The sequence below is a fragment of the Rhinoderma darwinii genome, chromosome 1, assembly GCF_050947455.1.
Source record: "Rhinoderma darwinii isolate aRhiDar2 chromosome 1, aRhiDar2.hap1, whole genome shotgun sequence".
NCBI lineage: Eukaryota > Metazoa > Chordata > Amphibia > Anura > Rhinodermatidae > Rhinoderma > Rhinoderma darwinii.
In genome coordinates, this window is record NC_134687.1 from 441,736,683 (window position 1) to 441,750,148 (window position 13,466).

The 13,466-nt window shown below is 44.4% G+C and overlaps 1 protein-coding gene across 1 annotated transcript in view; it reads left to right on the plus strand.

Annotated features, from left to right (window-relative positions):
* The window catches only part of LOC142652441 (solute carrier family 2, facilitated glucose transporter member 11-like), a 117,627-nt gene that overhangs the window by 23,824 nt on the left and 80,337 nt on the right, over positions 1–13,466 (plus strand). The window contains exon 3 of the mRNA XM_075828104.1: positions 1,681–1,841. Within this exon, the coding sequence (XP_075684219.1) occupies positions 1,681–1,841 (161 nt within the window). The remainder of the gene's footprint in view (positions 1–1,680; positions 1,842–13,466) is intronic.

Below are 13,466 nucleotides of genomic sequence, written 5' to 3' on the forward strand. Positions count from 1 at the left end.
AAGCCAGGGTCGATATGAAAAAACGGTCAATCAGGTAAATAGCAGGAATCTCAGAGCCAGGAAACAAGACAATCACAGGCAAGGACCAAGCTGCAAGTGAGGGTATAAATAGACCAAGGGCGGGAGCAGCACCGTCAGGCCAGGCTGTGATAGGTTCTCCCTCTCCTCAGCCTGCCAGCCTGAGTGGTAACAGATCGCGTCACTCTAGCAGACCTTGGAGCTGATGAAGGCTGATTAACCTGTGTCTGGAAAACCCTTTACACTAGGAGAGTGGGGTTTTGTGAGGGGAACCCCACTCTATTGTCTTCATATGCCCTAATGAAGGCATGACATTGAGCATATTTCCACATTCTAGCACATTTAAAACAAGCTGGGTGGAATGACAGCCCAAAGATTGGGCTGTAGTAGGGCCAGCAGGGGGTGTGTGAACCCTCCTTGTCACCAAGGGATTTGACTTGGGGCTACTCCAGGGAGCAGGGTCTAAAGGAACCCCCGGTCTTCAACCTTTAACCCCTGTACAGGGATGTGGAATTAGCTCCAGGTTACTACCCCCGGAGTAGTCTCCTTAGTGACGGCTGATGTTGGTAGAGGCAGACTGATAAACAAAGCAATGGCTTTGGGCAGGCGGCAGTGGTTCAGAACGACAAATGTAGCAACAGGTCTGGGAAGGCGGGAGAGATTCAATTCATTAACGTAGCAATTGGTCAGAGCAGGATTCCGCAAACAAGATAGCAGGCGAACTAGGAACACGAGTAAAAACTAAGAACCAAATCGCTCTGGCAATGATTACCAGAGCAGGAGGAGATTTTATAGCAGTCCAGGTGATGATTTTAAAATTGGTATGCGCTGACCCTTTAAGAATACAAATGTCCGCGTGCGCACTCTAGTACCCAGTAGAGCGCGTCGGAGGCCAGCGCGGCCACCAGATGTTGAGTAGAGAGGAGGGAGAGGATGGAGTCACAAGGAGGTGGGGCCAGAACGCCGGGCAGCGGGGCTCACTACGCAGGGAAATGAAGATGACTGAGGTAATCCTGTTCATAAAAACATTCTCTCATTTGAATCCCCAGAACTTTCAAACTTAAATATATGTACAAAATTGACAAGAAACGCTTTAAAATATGTCAAATAAGGCTTATGTTCCTATTAGACAAGCAGATATTCTATCATGAGCGAGCGATGAGTGATGATTTAGTGAGTTTTTTGTGTTTAAAAGATGGCCTATTACATGTGACAATAATTGCTAAAGATTTTCGCTGTATAGCTGTTACTATCATTGCTCGTTGGCCCACACCTCATCTCTGAACTTTTTACGACTGAAAGATTTCTGATTAGACAAGGGGATCAGGAGGTGACAAACAATAATCTTTCACTCGGGTAGATGTGGCCAAATCACGAAAACCGAATCATTTATTGTCTGTCATTCAATCGTTGCACGCTATGACATGTGGCGATTATCTCTAAGTGAACAATTATACAAAAATTTGTATGCTAATTGCTTCGTCTTCGAGAGAATTTACAGTGATTTGAGATTCTTGCAGAACATTTTGCTGATGTTAGGTTTATCTACAGTTATCTCAAAAACTGCATAATAAAATGAGAAGATAAATGGATGCAAAGTGGTCACTGTTGATATTCTGAAGATCCCTTCTATTTTCTAAACTTTTTTTTACTCCATTACAGCATGTACACATGTTTATTAATGAAACCTGGTCTTCACGCTTCCACTCCCAGTTAGATGAAGATATATTAACCCTCATCTGGTCAGTAATTGTTTCAGTGTTTACAGTTGGAGGTCTCCTTGGGACATTCATTGGTGGGCATGCAGCAGTAAAGCTTGGCAGGTAAGCGGACGCACCCTTATAAAAATGGAAAAGCGCGACAGTTAAATTCATGCATTGCACACGAAATGACAAGTTTTTCAGATGCCACAGTACCAAACAACTACAGTATCCCCACAATGATGACAAAAAAAGAGTGACCCATTACAGTGATCACATTCCAACAACAGAAACGTCATAATATTTCCAGCTCCAGTGTTCTAATAGTGCCACCATTGTGCCGCTGTTACAGGAACAACACCAGTACTCACACTATAGAGACAGGCACAGTTCCTCAAAACATTATCAACCACAGTGTTCCCATAATAGTAACAGTCACAGTGCTCCATAACAGTGACTCCCATTGTGCCTCAAAAAGTGTAAGGCTACATTCACACGAGCATGACAGATTTACGAGCGTAAAAAACGCGTGTAAATCTTGTTCGGGTGCGTTATTGCATCTGTGCTGTGCAAGTGGCATGTGTTTGTCACGCACTCACAAAGCACTTTTTTTTAAAAATGGAACTGATGCGCAAATCACGCACAACACACGGATGTGCATCCGTGTGTTCTGCGTGGTTTTCACGCACCCATTGACTTCAATGTGTGAAAACGCACCAACATAGAACTTGCAGTGAGTTTCACACTCCAGACCCCCCTGTAGATAACGCCATACAGCCCCCCCTGTAGATAACGCCATACAGTCCCCCCTGTAGATAACGCCATACAGCCCCCCTCTGTAGATATCTACAAAGGGGGCTGTATGGCGTTATCTACAGGGGGGGGCTGTATGGCGTTATCTACAGGGGGGCTGTATGGCGTTATCTACAGGGGGGCTGTAAAAAAGGCACTATCTACAAGGGGGGGGGGGGGTTGTGTGACACCCAGGGGAGGGGGGGCCCCAGTCAAAAGTTTGCTATGGGGCCCAGTATTTCCTAGTTATGCCCCTGCCCGCACCCCCCACATGCGCTCTTCATAACGGTGTTAGACACAATAAAACACCTTTCCATGTAACAGTGCTCCTCTGACTTCAAGTTGCAGGGAGTTAGCAGACAATAAGCTGCTGCTCACATGTAACTTGCCCCTCAGAAATTTGCCTAAAGCGGTACTCCAGGACTATAACATTTATGGCTTATGTTTAGGACAGGCCATCAATGTTATAGTTCCAGAGAACTTCTTTAAAAAAAATTACCTGCCAGGATAGAAGCGTGGTGTCACTGAACTGCAGGAAAATACTGCTTGAGCGGCTTAGCCAACAATTCCATCATTCACATCCATATATTTCCTTGCAAAAATAACCATGTCTTACATAGTGAGCATAATAATGAGGGTTCATAAACGGACATGACCAGAATTTGATACAAAGAAAAGAAAACCAGACCTTATGTGATTAACATATATTATGTACAGGAATAAGGGCTATGTAAGCATTTTCTCCGCTGACTTGATTCTTATGATTTGATATTATTTCTCACTAGAGCTGGCAATACACATATATTTACATATTTAACACATGTATATAATGTCAGCTTCATTACTATTACTACTGCTCTTCCTATACTTCTTCACAAAGGCCAACTCACACACTTGTACTTCATTCTCATATTTTTTCTGTATTTGAAAGGATCTAAACTCAGAGCTAATGATAGTCAGCTATTCACATGGAAGTATTTTTCACTACTGTATATCAAATAGCCAGCATGGTTTATCATTGTCCATATTATTTTATCTTTATATGAACTGGTAGCCGACACTTGACAAACGTGCTCGTCATGAGCGGCAGGATGTTAACGCATACTCATCCTGCTGATTGCGCAGGCATAGCCAGTATGCTCGTGCGAACAGGAGCGTTGCAATGGCTGTAATACACAGCTGCAGCCCCACTTAAACCTCTGACCTGCGCCGTTAATGCTCTGAATACTGCAATCAAAGCTGATTGAAGCATTCAATGGGAAAGGGTGAGGGGGTGACCTCCTTCTGATCACAACACAGGGATACCAGTGAGGCAATCAAGGCCCATACTTTATATAGACAGACAGCCCAGGGTCAATTGAAGAACTCCAGGGCTGCCTGACCATATTTTCAGTGGTTAGGGCATACTTGTCCTAAGAACTGTCATCAGTACACAGGATAATGTACCGGCTTTTAGATATATGCATGCATTATAGTTAAAAAAATAAAGATCAAAATTGAAAATCCTCATATGACATTGAAAAAGAAAATTTAAAATAAATAAAAAAAAAGTAGTGGTAAATAAATACAAATCTGTAAAAAAAATCTACACACAAATGTGCATATTTTACAATATTTTACAATAAATAAAATGTATTTAATCTAAGTCCCAAAACATAAATTAATATAAACATATTTGGTAACATCATTTATGATGATCGATGTAAATTGTACAAAAAATAAAATGAAAGCTGGAGAAGAACTACTTCTTTTCTGCATTTTGCAAAAATAAATATAAATTAAAAGATAGCATATCTACACTACCATTCAAAAGTTTAGGGTCACTTAGAAATTTCCTTATTTTTTTAAAGAAAAGCACAGTTTTTTCAATGAAGATAACATTAAATTAATCAGAAATACACTCTATACATTGTTAATCTGCTAAATGACTATTCTAGCTGCAAACGTCTGGTTTTTAATGCAATATCTACATAGGTGTATAGAGGCCCATTTCCAGCAACCATCACTCCAGTGTTCTAGTTGTACATTGTGTTTGCTAACTGTCTTAGAAGGCTAATGGATGATTAGAAAACACCTGAAAACCCTTGTGCAATTATGTTAGCACCGCTGTAAACAGTTTTGCTCTTTAGAGGAGCTATAAAACTGACCTTCCTTTGAGCTAGTTGAGAATCTGGATCATTACATTTGTGGGTTCGATTAAACTCTCAAAATGGCTAGAAAAAGAGAGCTTTCATGTGAAACTCGACAGTCTATTCTTGTTCTTAGAAATGAAGGCTATTCCATGCGAGAAATTGCCAAGAAACTGAAGATTTCCTACAACGGTGTGTACTACTCTCTTCAGAGGACAGCACACACAGGCTCTAACCAGAGTAGAATGAGAATTGGGAGGCCCCGCTGCACAACTGAGCAACAAGACAAGTACATTAGAGTCTCTAGTTTGAGAAATAGACGCCTCACAGGTCCTCAACTGGCAGCTTCATTAAATAGTACCCGCAAAACGCCAGTGTCAACGTCTACAGTGAAGAGGCGACTCCGGGATGCTGGCTTTCAGGGCAGAGTGGCAAAGAAAAAGCCATATCTGAGACTGACTAATAAAAGGAAAAGATTAATATGGGCAAAAGCACACAGACATTGGACAGAGGAAGATTGGAAAAAAGTGTTATGGACAGACGAATCTCAGTTTGAGGTGTTTGGATCACACAGAAGAACATTTGTGAGACGCAGAACAACTGAAAAGATGCTGGAAGAGTGCCTGACGCCATCTGTCAAGCATGGTGGAGGTAATGTGATGGTCTGGGGTTGCTTTGGTGCTGGTAAAGTGGGAGATTTGTACAAGGTAAAAGGGATTTTGAATAAGGAAGGCTATCACTCCATTTTGCAATGCCATGCCATACCCTGTGGACAGCGCTTGATTGGAGCCAATTTCATCCTACAACAGGATAATGACCCAAAGCACACCTCCAATGCAAGAACTATTTAGGGAAGAAGCAGGCAGCTGGTATTCTATCTGTAATGGAGTGGCCAGCGCAGTCACCAGATCTCAACCCCATAGAGCTGTTGTGGGAGCAGCTTGACCGTATGGTACGCAAGAAGTGCCCATCAAGCCAATCCAACTTGTGGGAGGGCCTTCTGGAAGCATGGGGTGAAATTTCTCCCGATTACCTCAGCAAATTAACAGCTAGAATGCCAAAGGTCTGCAATGCTGTAATTGCTGCAAATGGAGCATTCTTTGACGAAAGCAAAGTTTGAAGGAGAAAATTATTATTTCAAATAAAAATCATTATTTCTAACCTTGTCAATGTCTTGACTATATTTTCTAGTCATTTTGCAACTCATTTGATAAATATAAGTGTGAGTTTTCATGGAAAACACAAAATTGTCTGGGTGACCCCAAACTTTTGAACGGTAGTGTATATGTACCATTAAAACTCGTCCTTCAAAAAACAAAGCCTCATACAACTATGCCGAACAAAAAAATAAAAAAGCTAAAACCGCTGGGATGAAGAGAGGAAAAATCTAAAAATTGTTCTAGTTCTCAAGGCCTAAATTGACACAGTCCTTATAGGGGTGTGGGTCCAGTCTCTAGAACGGGGGCCCCTGAATGCTGTCCTACCTTGTCCGGCTCCCGCTGCTCCCTGGCCACTGTTCGACAAGGTGGGGGGAATACGGAAACACAGGAACTACGCTATTTCCATAACTCCTAAAGAAGTGAATGGGAGTTACAAGAACAGTATAGCACATCCAGCTACGCTGTTTTTGTAGCCCCCGAGTCTCAGAAACAGCCGAGCTTTCTATGCTACCTAATTCCCATTCACTTCTTTGGGCGTTCCGGAAACAACGTAGTTCAGCGAGCTCGGCTATTTCCGTACTCCCAACCTCTTTGACAGGCAGTGACAGGGGAGCTGGACAAGGTAGGATGGGGGTCAGAGGGCCTCGTTCTAGAGATAGGTGCAGGTCCCAGAGGTGGGACCTGCATCTATCAGCCATTTATGGCGTATCCTGTGGATATGCCATAATTGTCCAAGATGGGAAAATGTGCACGGCTGTGATTTTCGGGTCATCCGGCCGCGGAGTGTCATTCGCGAGCCGCCCGCGAATCGCGGGCCGTGCACATGGCCGCGTTCATTATTTCCTATGAGCCTGGACGTAATAAGACATGTTCGTTTTTTCTGCGGTCCAGGCTCCTGGGCAATGCACGGATTGTGGGAACCACAGTCGTGTGCATGAGCCCATAGAAATGAATGGGGCCGCAATTCTCCCATGGATTTTCGGGGGAATTGCGGCCGCAAAAGCATGTTCGTGTGCATGGGGCCTAAGAGGTTTAAAGCCAATAAAGTCTTCAAAAAAAATGGTCAGACTATTATTGATCTATTTATTTCTGTACTTATGTCTGTATTTGATTCATATTTGGAACATGAGGCACTGTAATGCCATGATTTTTGTTCTTGCTGATTCGAACATGAGCACAAAGAGGTATAGAATTCTTAGGGCGTGGTATTACTCATCTGTACCACATGGATCCATACTACAATCATGTGCATGGACACATAGCCATTTAGTGTAAAAACCCTTCTGCTTTGTATTAAATCATCATGTTGTGTGTTGCTCCACGGAAACTGTCAACAAGTGAAATCAGCAAAAAAATATAACAATGATATATTACAAAGATTCTAGATTTTACATTTGCTGACTATAGCCAATTTTATAAAAGGCAGAGCTTCACTTCAATTACATCTAACTTATATGCTATTAACATGTTAAATGGTTAAATGACTATTCAGATGAAGCGTTCAGTTAGCTGCAAGCCAAATGTTATGCATCACGGACACTTACGGTGCCCGAAAAAACCCATTGACTTTATTAAAGGGGTTTCCCGAGTTATTTAAAAAAATTAGCCACGGTAGGAGGGATGAAAAAAAAAAAGAGCCATTGCTCAATTCATGGATCCCTGTCATTCCAGCGCTGCTGCTTCCGTTCCTCCCCGCCGCTGTGTATTGACATAGCTGCAGCGTTAATGTGCTTGTATACCCACATGATCGATGCAGCCAATCACTGGACTCAGTGGTTATACGGCACAGGATCCCTGAGGCCAGTGCTTCGCTGCAGCGATCACGTGGGTATACGGGCACATCATTACTGCAGCTATGTCAATACATAGCGGCGGGGAGAAACGGAGCGGCAGAGTTGGAATGCTGGGAATAACTCGGAAAAGCCTTTTAGGTTCCGTTGGGTTTTGTGAGGGTGTCTGTCGTTTTACAGGACTAAATAGCGCAGAGTGAACAGAACGTAAGATGTAAGTCCAGAGACGACACATCTGCATGTAGTCTTAATTTGGAACTACAATGTTTGTTTAAAGGAGAACTACAGTATTGTAAAAACTATTTGTTCGAAACCAAACTCTTACAACCAACAATGCTTATTATATTTCTGCACACTCATCCTGGATATCTGGATATGCAAAAGCAACAATCTGTGAATGGCTTTTTGTCACAAGGAGCTAATATAGGTCCTGTGATTGGAGGCTGGAACCCTGTGATCTGTAAGATTCCTAGACTGTCTGCATAAAACAACTAACCTCTAAACCATAACCTGTGCTAGGAATGCATATTCCTTAAAATGAACTTAACACATGGCTTTTCTTTTAAACATGGGTTGACTCGGGGTCGGCCACAGACTTATTTATTATTTAAATATTAAATATATAACCACAAATATAACAACTTAGGTAAAACCTGTATGGCGGCCAACTAAATAAGTGGGCATCTAGGTAAGACCACCTTATAGAAAAAACGCCATTAGGAGGGCGTGTAATCACACTACACGATCCTCCCCCCCACCACGACCCCCAGCCAACAGAAAAAGAGCCTGCTCAATGCCATCCTGCAGGCCCGAAAGGAATATGTCCAACCCTATGTCTGTCAAGTGGACGCCATCTGGTAGCAAAAGGCATCTATTATCCCCTCCCAGCTGCCTGTGCCTAATCACCACCCCACCTCTGTCTCTCACAAAACGGGATACCCGCATGTTCAACATCCTCCTGCCATGCTCGATAGCATTGCCATCTCAAGCACCGTGCCAAACTATCCTGGGAATTATTTCCGACCAAACAAGCACAAGTTCAGGGAAGAAGTAGGCAAAACGCTCTAGGTCAGAATGTATTAGAGTGATCAATTCCCAGAGACGGACAGAGCATAGGTCGTTACCCCTATGTGAAACACAAACACTGCCGGCACCAACCGGTGACGACTGATTCCCACCACTTCTGGCATCGCCTGAAGCCACCGCAGACCCCTCAGACCTCTCCAGTAAACCTCCGCTTCCTGAAAACCCCATGATAGGCCCCCGGGCCTTATGGCAGCTCTCCTTTCAGCCCAGAACACATATGAATGGCCTATGATCCAAACTAAAGGCCTGTTACATAAATGCAAAAGAAAAATGTAATGCAATACCAAATCAGGATGAACGTAACCTGCAAAACACTGTGAATGCCACCGCCCTATGAGACCCACCTCAGTATATGTAAGACCCAATTTGCTGGCGGTGGTAGCCACACCTATACGAAAAGAGTGGGTGCCGAAATCCCCTGGAGGGAACCTGGATGCTATTAGGGCCCCCTTGAGAACTGCTGAAAACTGAAACTTAGTCAGGGGGGCTCCGTCTATATGCAACAAAAAACAAGGGCTGGGACTCCGAACCGACATGTAAGAGGTAACCGCTGCTACCGGGCAACCGTGCCCGCCTACCTCGTAATGAAACCCAGCAGCCCGTACCATCCGTTTTAGACCTACGAATTCGAAAACGAAGGCCAGAAAAAGACAGGCTAATGTCTTCAAATAATAATCCGCCCGGACGGGACACACTAGGAGGGATTAATTCCGAAATTCTCAACGCCATTTCAATTCCCCACAATTCCACTGCCACAATGATAGGAAAAAGTTCCAGTAAAGTGAGATTACCACACCGTCCCCTGTCACGCCAAACCTCGGGCCAAGGAGCCGCGTACCATGCTGACCCAAATATCGCCCCTGAAACCCAGGCTACCAGAGGCGTCTGTAAACATTTAAAAATCCGTACTAGAAACTGTGGGGGAGCAAGTGCGCCCGTTATAGTCCTGCAAAAAAGTATGCCAAACCTGCAGGTCAGCTCTGGTTCCCGCTAATAACCTAAACAGGTGAGAGGGTATTACTACACCGGCCGTAGCCATCGACAAATGGCGGGAAAAAACACGTCCCATGGGCATAACCCTGCTGGCAAAAACTAATAAAGCTGCCAGTAACTGAACTTGCCTCAATTGCATTTTCTTAACTGACACTGCACAAACTAGCAGGGCCCGCAATTTCTCAACCTTATCCGAGAAACCATTTCCAACGAGTCAATCTCAATACCCAAAAATTAAATAGTTGTAGTGGGGCCTTCTGTCTTCTCCACAGAGAGCGGTACCCCAAACCTGCATGACAAAAAGCTAAACGAATCTAAAAGATACTGGCAACGAGACGAATCGGGAGGGCCGACGAAAAAAAAATCATCTAGGTAGTGCATTACGGTTGTAGCACTAGTCTCTTCACGCAAAACCCATTCGAGAAAGGAACTAAAAACTTTTAAATAAAAACAGGAAATTGAATACCTCATGGGCATAATAAAACTGTCCCTCTAACTGGCAACCTAATAGGTAGAAACAGTCCTCTTAAACCGTCAGGAGCCGGAAAGCAGACTCAATGTCAGATTTCGCCATGAGGTTCCCCCGCCCAGAGTAACTAACTAAATCGACGGCCCGATCAAACGAAATATAAGAAACTGCAGCTATAGCTTTGCTAATACCGTCGTTGACCGAGCTACCCCTGGGATATGATAGGTGATGTATTAAACAAAATTTACCTAACTCCTTTTTAGGTACCACGCCGAGGGGAGAAATACAAAGATTACGGAAAGGTAACTCCGAAACGGGGCCCGCCATGCGACCCATAGCTACTTCCTTCATAAACTTTTCCTTAACTATCGAAGGGAAGTCCCTGGCCGATTTCAAGTTGCTCGAAAATACCGGCGTATGGCTATGCTTAAAAGGGATGAAAAAATCAAGCATAAAACCGGTCCTAAGCTGACGCGTACTGGGGTCCTCGACACTGCCGCTGTGTGGAGGCCAAGCGGGTGGGGGGACCCGCCGTGAGCATCGAACTCCGGCATGTCCGTCCCCGCAGTTAGAGCATTCGGGTTTGAATTTACAGGAACCATAAAATTTACAGTGCCCTTCATTGAAGAGCCAACACAACCCGGACCGTCGCATGGTGGGGCCGCCAGCCCCGGGAGAGGAACTGGTAATGGCCGTAGAGGAGGGAGCGGCGGGCTGAAAGGGCCGCTGCAACATCATAAGTTGCAGCCATACATCTGTTGCTTTAGTATCCCACCCAATCTCCGGCCGCTGGGACATCCTCCTCCTAAACTCCTCCTCGTACTGCCACCACGCTCCGCCACCATATGACTTGTGAGCACTAAAAATTGTATCCAAGTACAGAAACATCTGGAAAGATTTTTCAGGGAAATGCTGGGAAACGACATAGCCCAATATCGCAAATGCTTGTATCCAATTATTAAAAGTCCTAGCCACTATTGGCTTGGACGGGACTCCCCTTTCAAAACACCTCTCTTTATCTATAGTCCCCGACTCTACCGAGACCAGGGACCAAATATCAATATACTCGTTTCTGTAAATTTTATCTAGTGTCATCAGATAAATGAGCCCCCAGAGGGGCTATACCACAAAAATAAGTATCTCTGAAGACAGGCAGCGTGGGGGTAGACGTAGAAGCCTCAACCAAAGACTTCACTATCACTAGCGCAGCCACGGGTTCGACCCGGCCCCCAGCGCTACCTGCCAGAAGAGACTTTAACACAGACAATAAAAAATGATCAGATGCATTTGTTGTAGAGCATGCCCAAAGGCAGTCGGACTCACCCGGACCCGGAGCGGAAACGGTGTCTGACGATAACGGTGGAAGTGCAAGTGTCCCCTGTGTCAGCGCTGGAGTAGCAGGGACAGTTGGTGCCACCGATTGCGAAGACCTCGAGGCAGAGGCATAGCTAGGTTCTCCAGCACCCGGGGCAAAGGTTCAGATTGGCGCCCCCCCCCCAACCTCTTTCCCGACATCTCCTTCCCCCTCACCATGTTTTCTTTCCCTACCAATCAATGAGGTGTCATTTTTTTTCACAATTTTTTTAATGTAACTCGAGTGTAAAAGCATTTCTACATTTTACAAGTGATATAGTTCTATAATGTAATTAACATAAAAATAAATTAAAAGAAAATAAATTAAAGAGGCCACACACAGCCCCCTGTAGATGGCGCCACACACAGCCCCCCTTGTAGATAGTGCCACACACAGCCCGCTTCCCCCCTTGTAGATAGCAGCACACTCCCTCCCCCTTGTAGATAGGGCCACACACAGCCCCCCTTGTAGATAGGGCCACACACAGCCCCCTTGTAGATAGTGCCACACACAGCCCCCTTGTAGATAGTGCCACACACAGCCTGCTTCCCCTTGTAGATAGCAGCACACTCCCCCCTTTTTAAATAGTGCCACACTCCCCCCTTGTACTTAGCGCCACACTGTGAACAGACCGGTGAGCGGTAGCCTACCTCTACCACTCTCCGCTCTGCCTAGTGTGACTTACCGGAGGAGCCGAGGAGGTCATGCGGCGCAGGCAGCGGCGGAGTTTCTTCTGACTAGGGTCGGTGACAGCCAGGGCCTGCCTTAGGTTGGATGGCGCCCTGTGCGGGACTCTCTATTGCCGCCCCCTACACAAACCAAACATTAACCACATATATGGACACGCTGGAACATATATACTGTAGATACATAAAGACAGATATTTAGACATACAGGCAAATATACATACACACATCTGGAATACATACATACAGGTAAATATATAGACGTACAGACACATATACACACACCGGCAGATAAATACACAGACAGGAACATATACAAATACATAAAAGGCACAAATATAGAAGCACAAAGACACATTCACAAACAGACCCATATATACGCACACAGGCACATATGTACACAGCACAGATAATATAGTAGATGGTACCTGCAGTCCTATGTAACATCACAGATAACACAGTGATAATTCTCTGAGTACAGATAATATAGTAGATGGTACCTGCAGTCCTATGTAACACGACAGATAACACAGAGATAACTCTCTAAATACAGATAGTAGTGTTACCTGCAGTCCTATGTAACACCACAGATAACACAGAGATAACTCTCTAAATACAGATAGTAGTGTTACCTGCAGTCCTATGTAACACCACAGATAACACAGTGATAACTCTGATTACATATAATGTAGTAGCTGTTGCCTGCAGTCCTATGTAACACCACTGATAACACATTGTGCTAAATTACAATCTCAGGTCTGCTAAACAGTACAGATAATGTAGTAGCTGTTGCCTGCAGTCCTATGTAACACCACAGATAAAACATTGTGCTAAATTACAATCTCAGCTCTGCTACACAGTACAGATAATGTAGTAGCTGTTGCTTGCAGTCCTATGTAACACCACAGATAACACATTGTGCTAAATTACAATCTCAGCTCTGCTACACAGTACAGATAATGTGGCAGACGTTACCTGCAGTCCTATGTAACACCACAGATAACACAGTGATAACTCTCTGAGTACAGATAATGTAGTAGATGTAAGAGACAAATACATGCAGAGACACAGATAGACAGAGACGCACACACACACACACACACACACACACACACACTGTAACATACACATACAAACACAGACACACACTGTATTCACACTACACACACATACACACACAAATACACTGTACACATACAAACACAGAGACACACATTACACACACAGACACTCACCATGTCGCCTTGCTGACAGCATCAAAGGTCAGGACGGGCTGTGTGTGGGCGGAG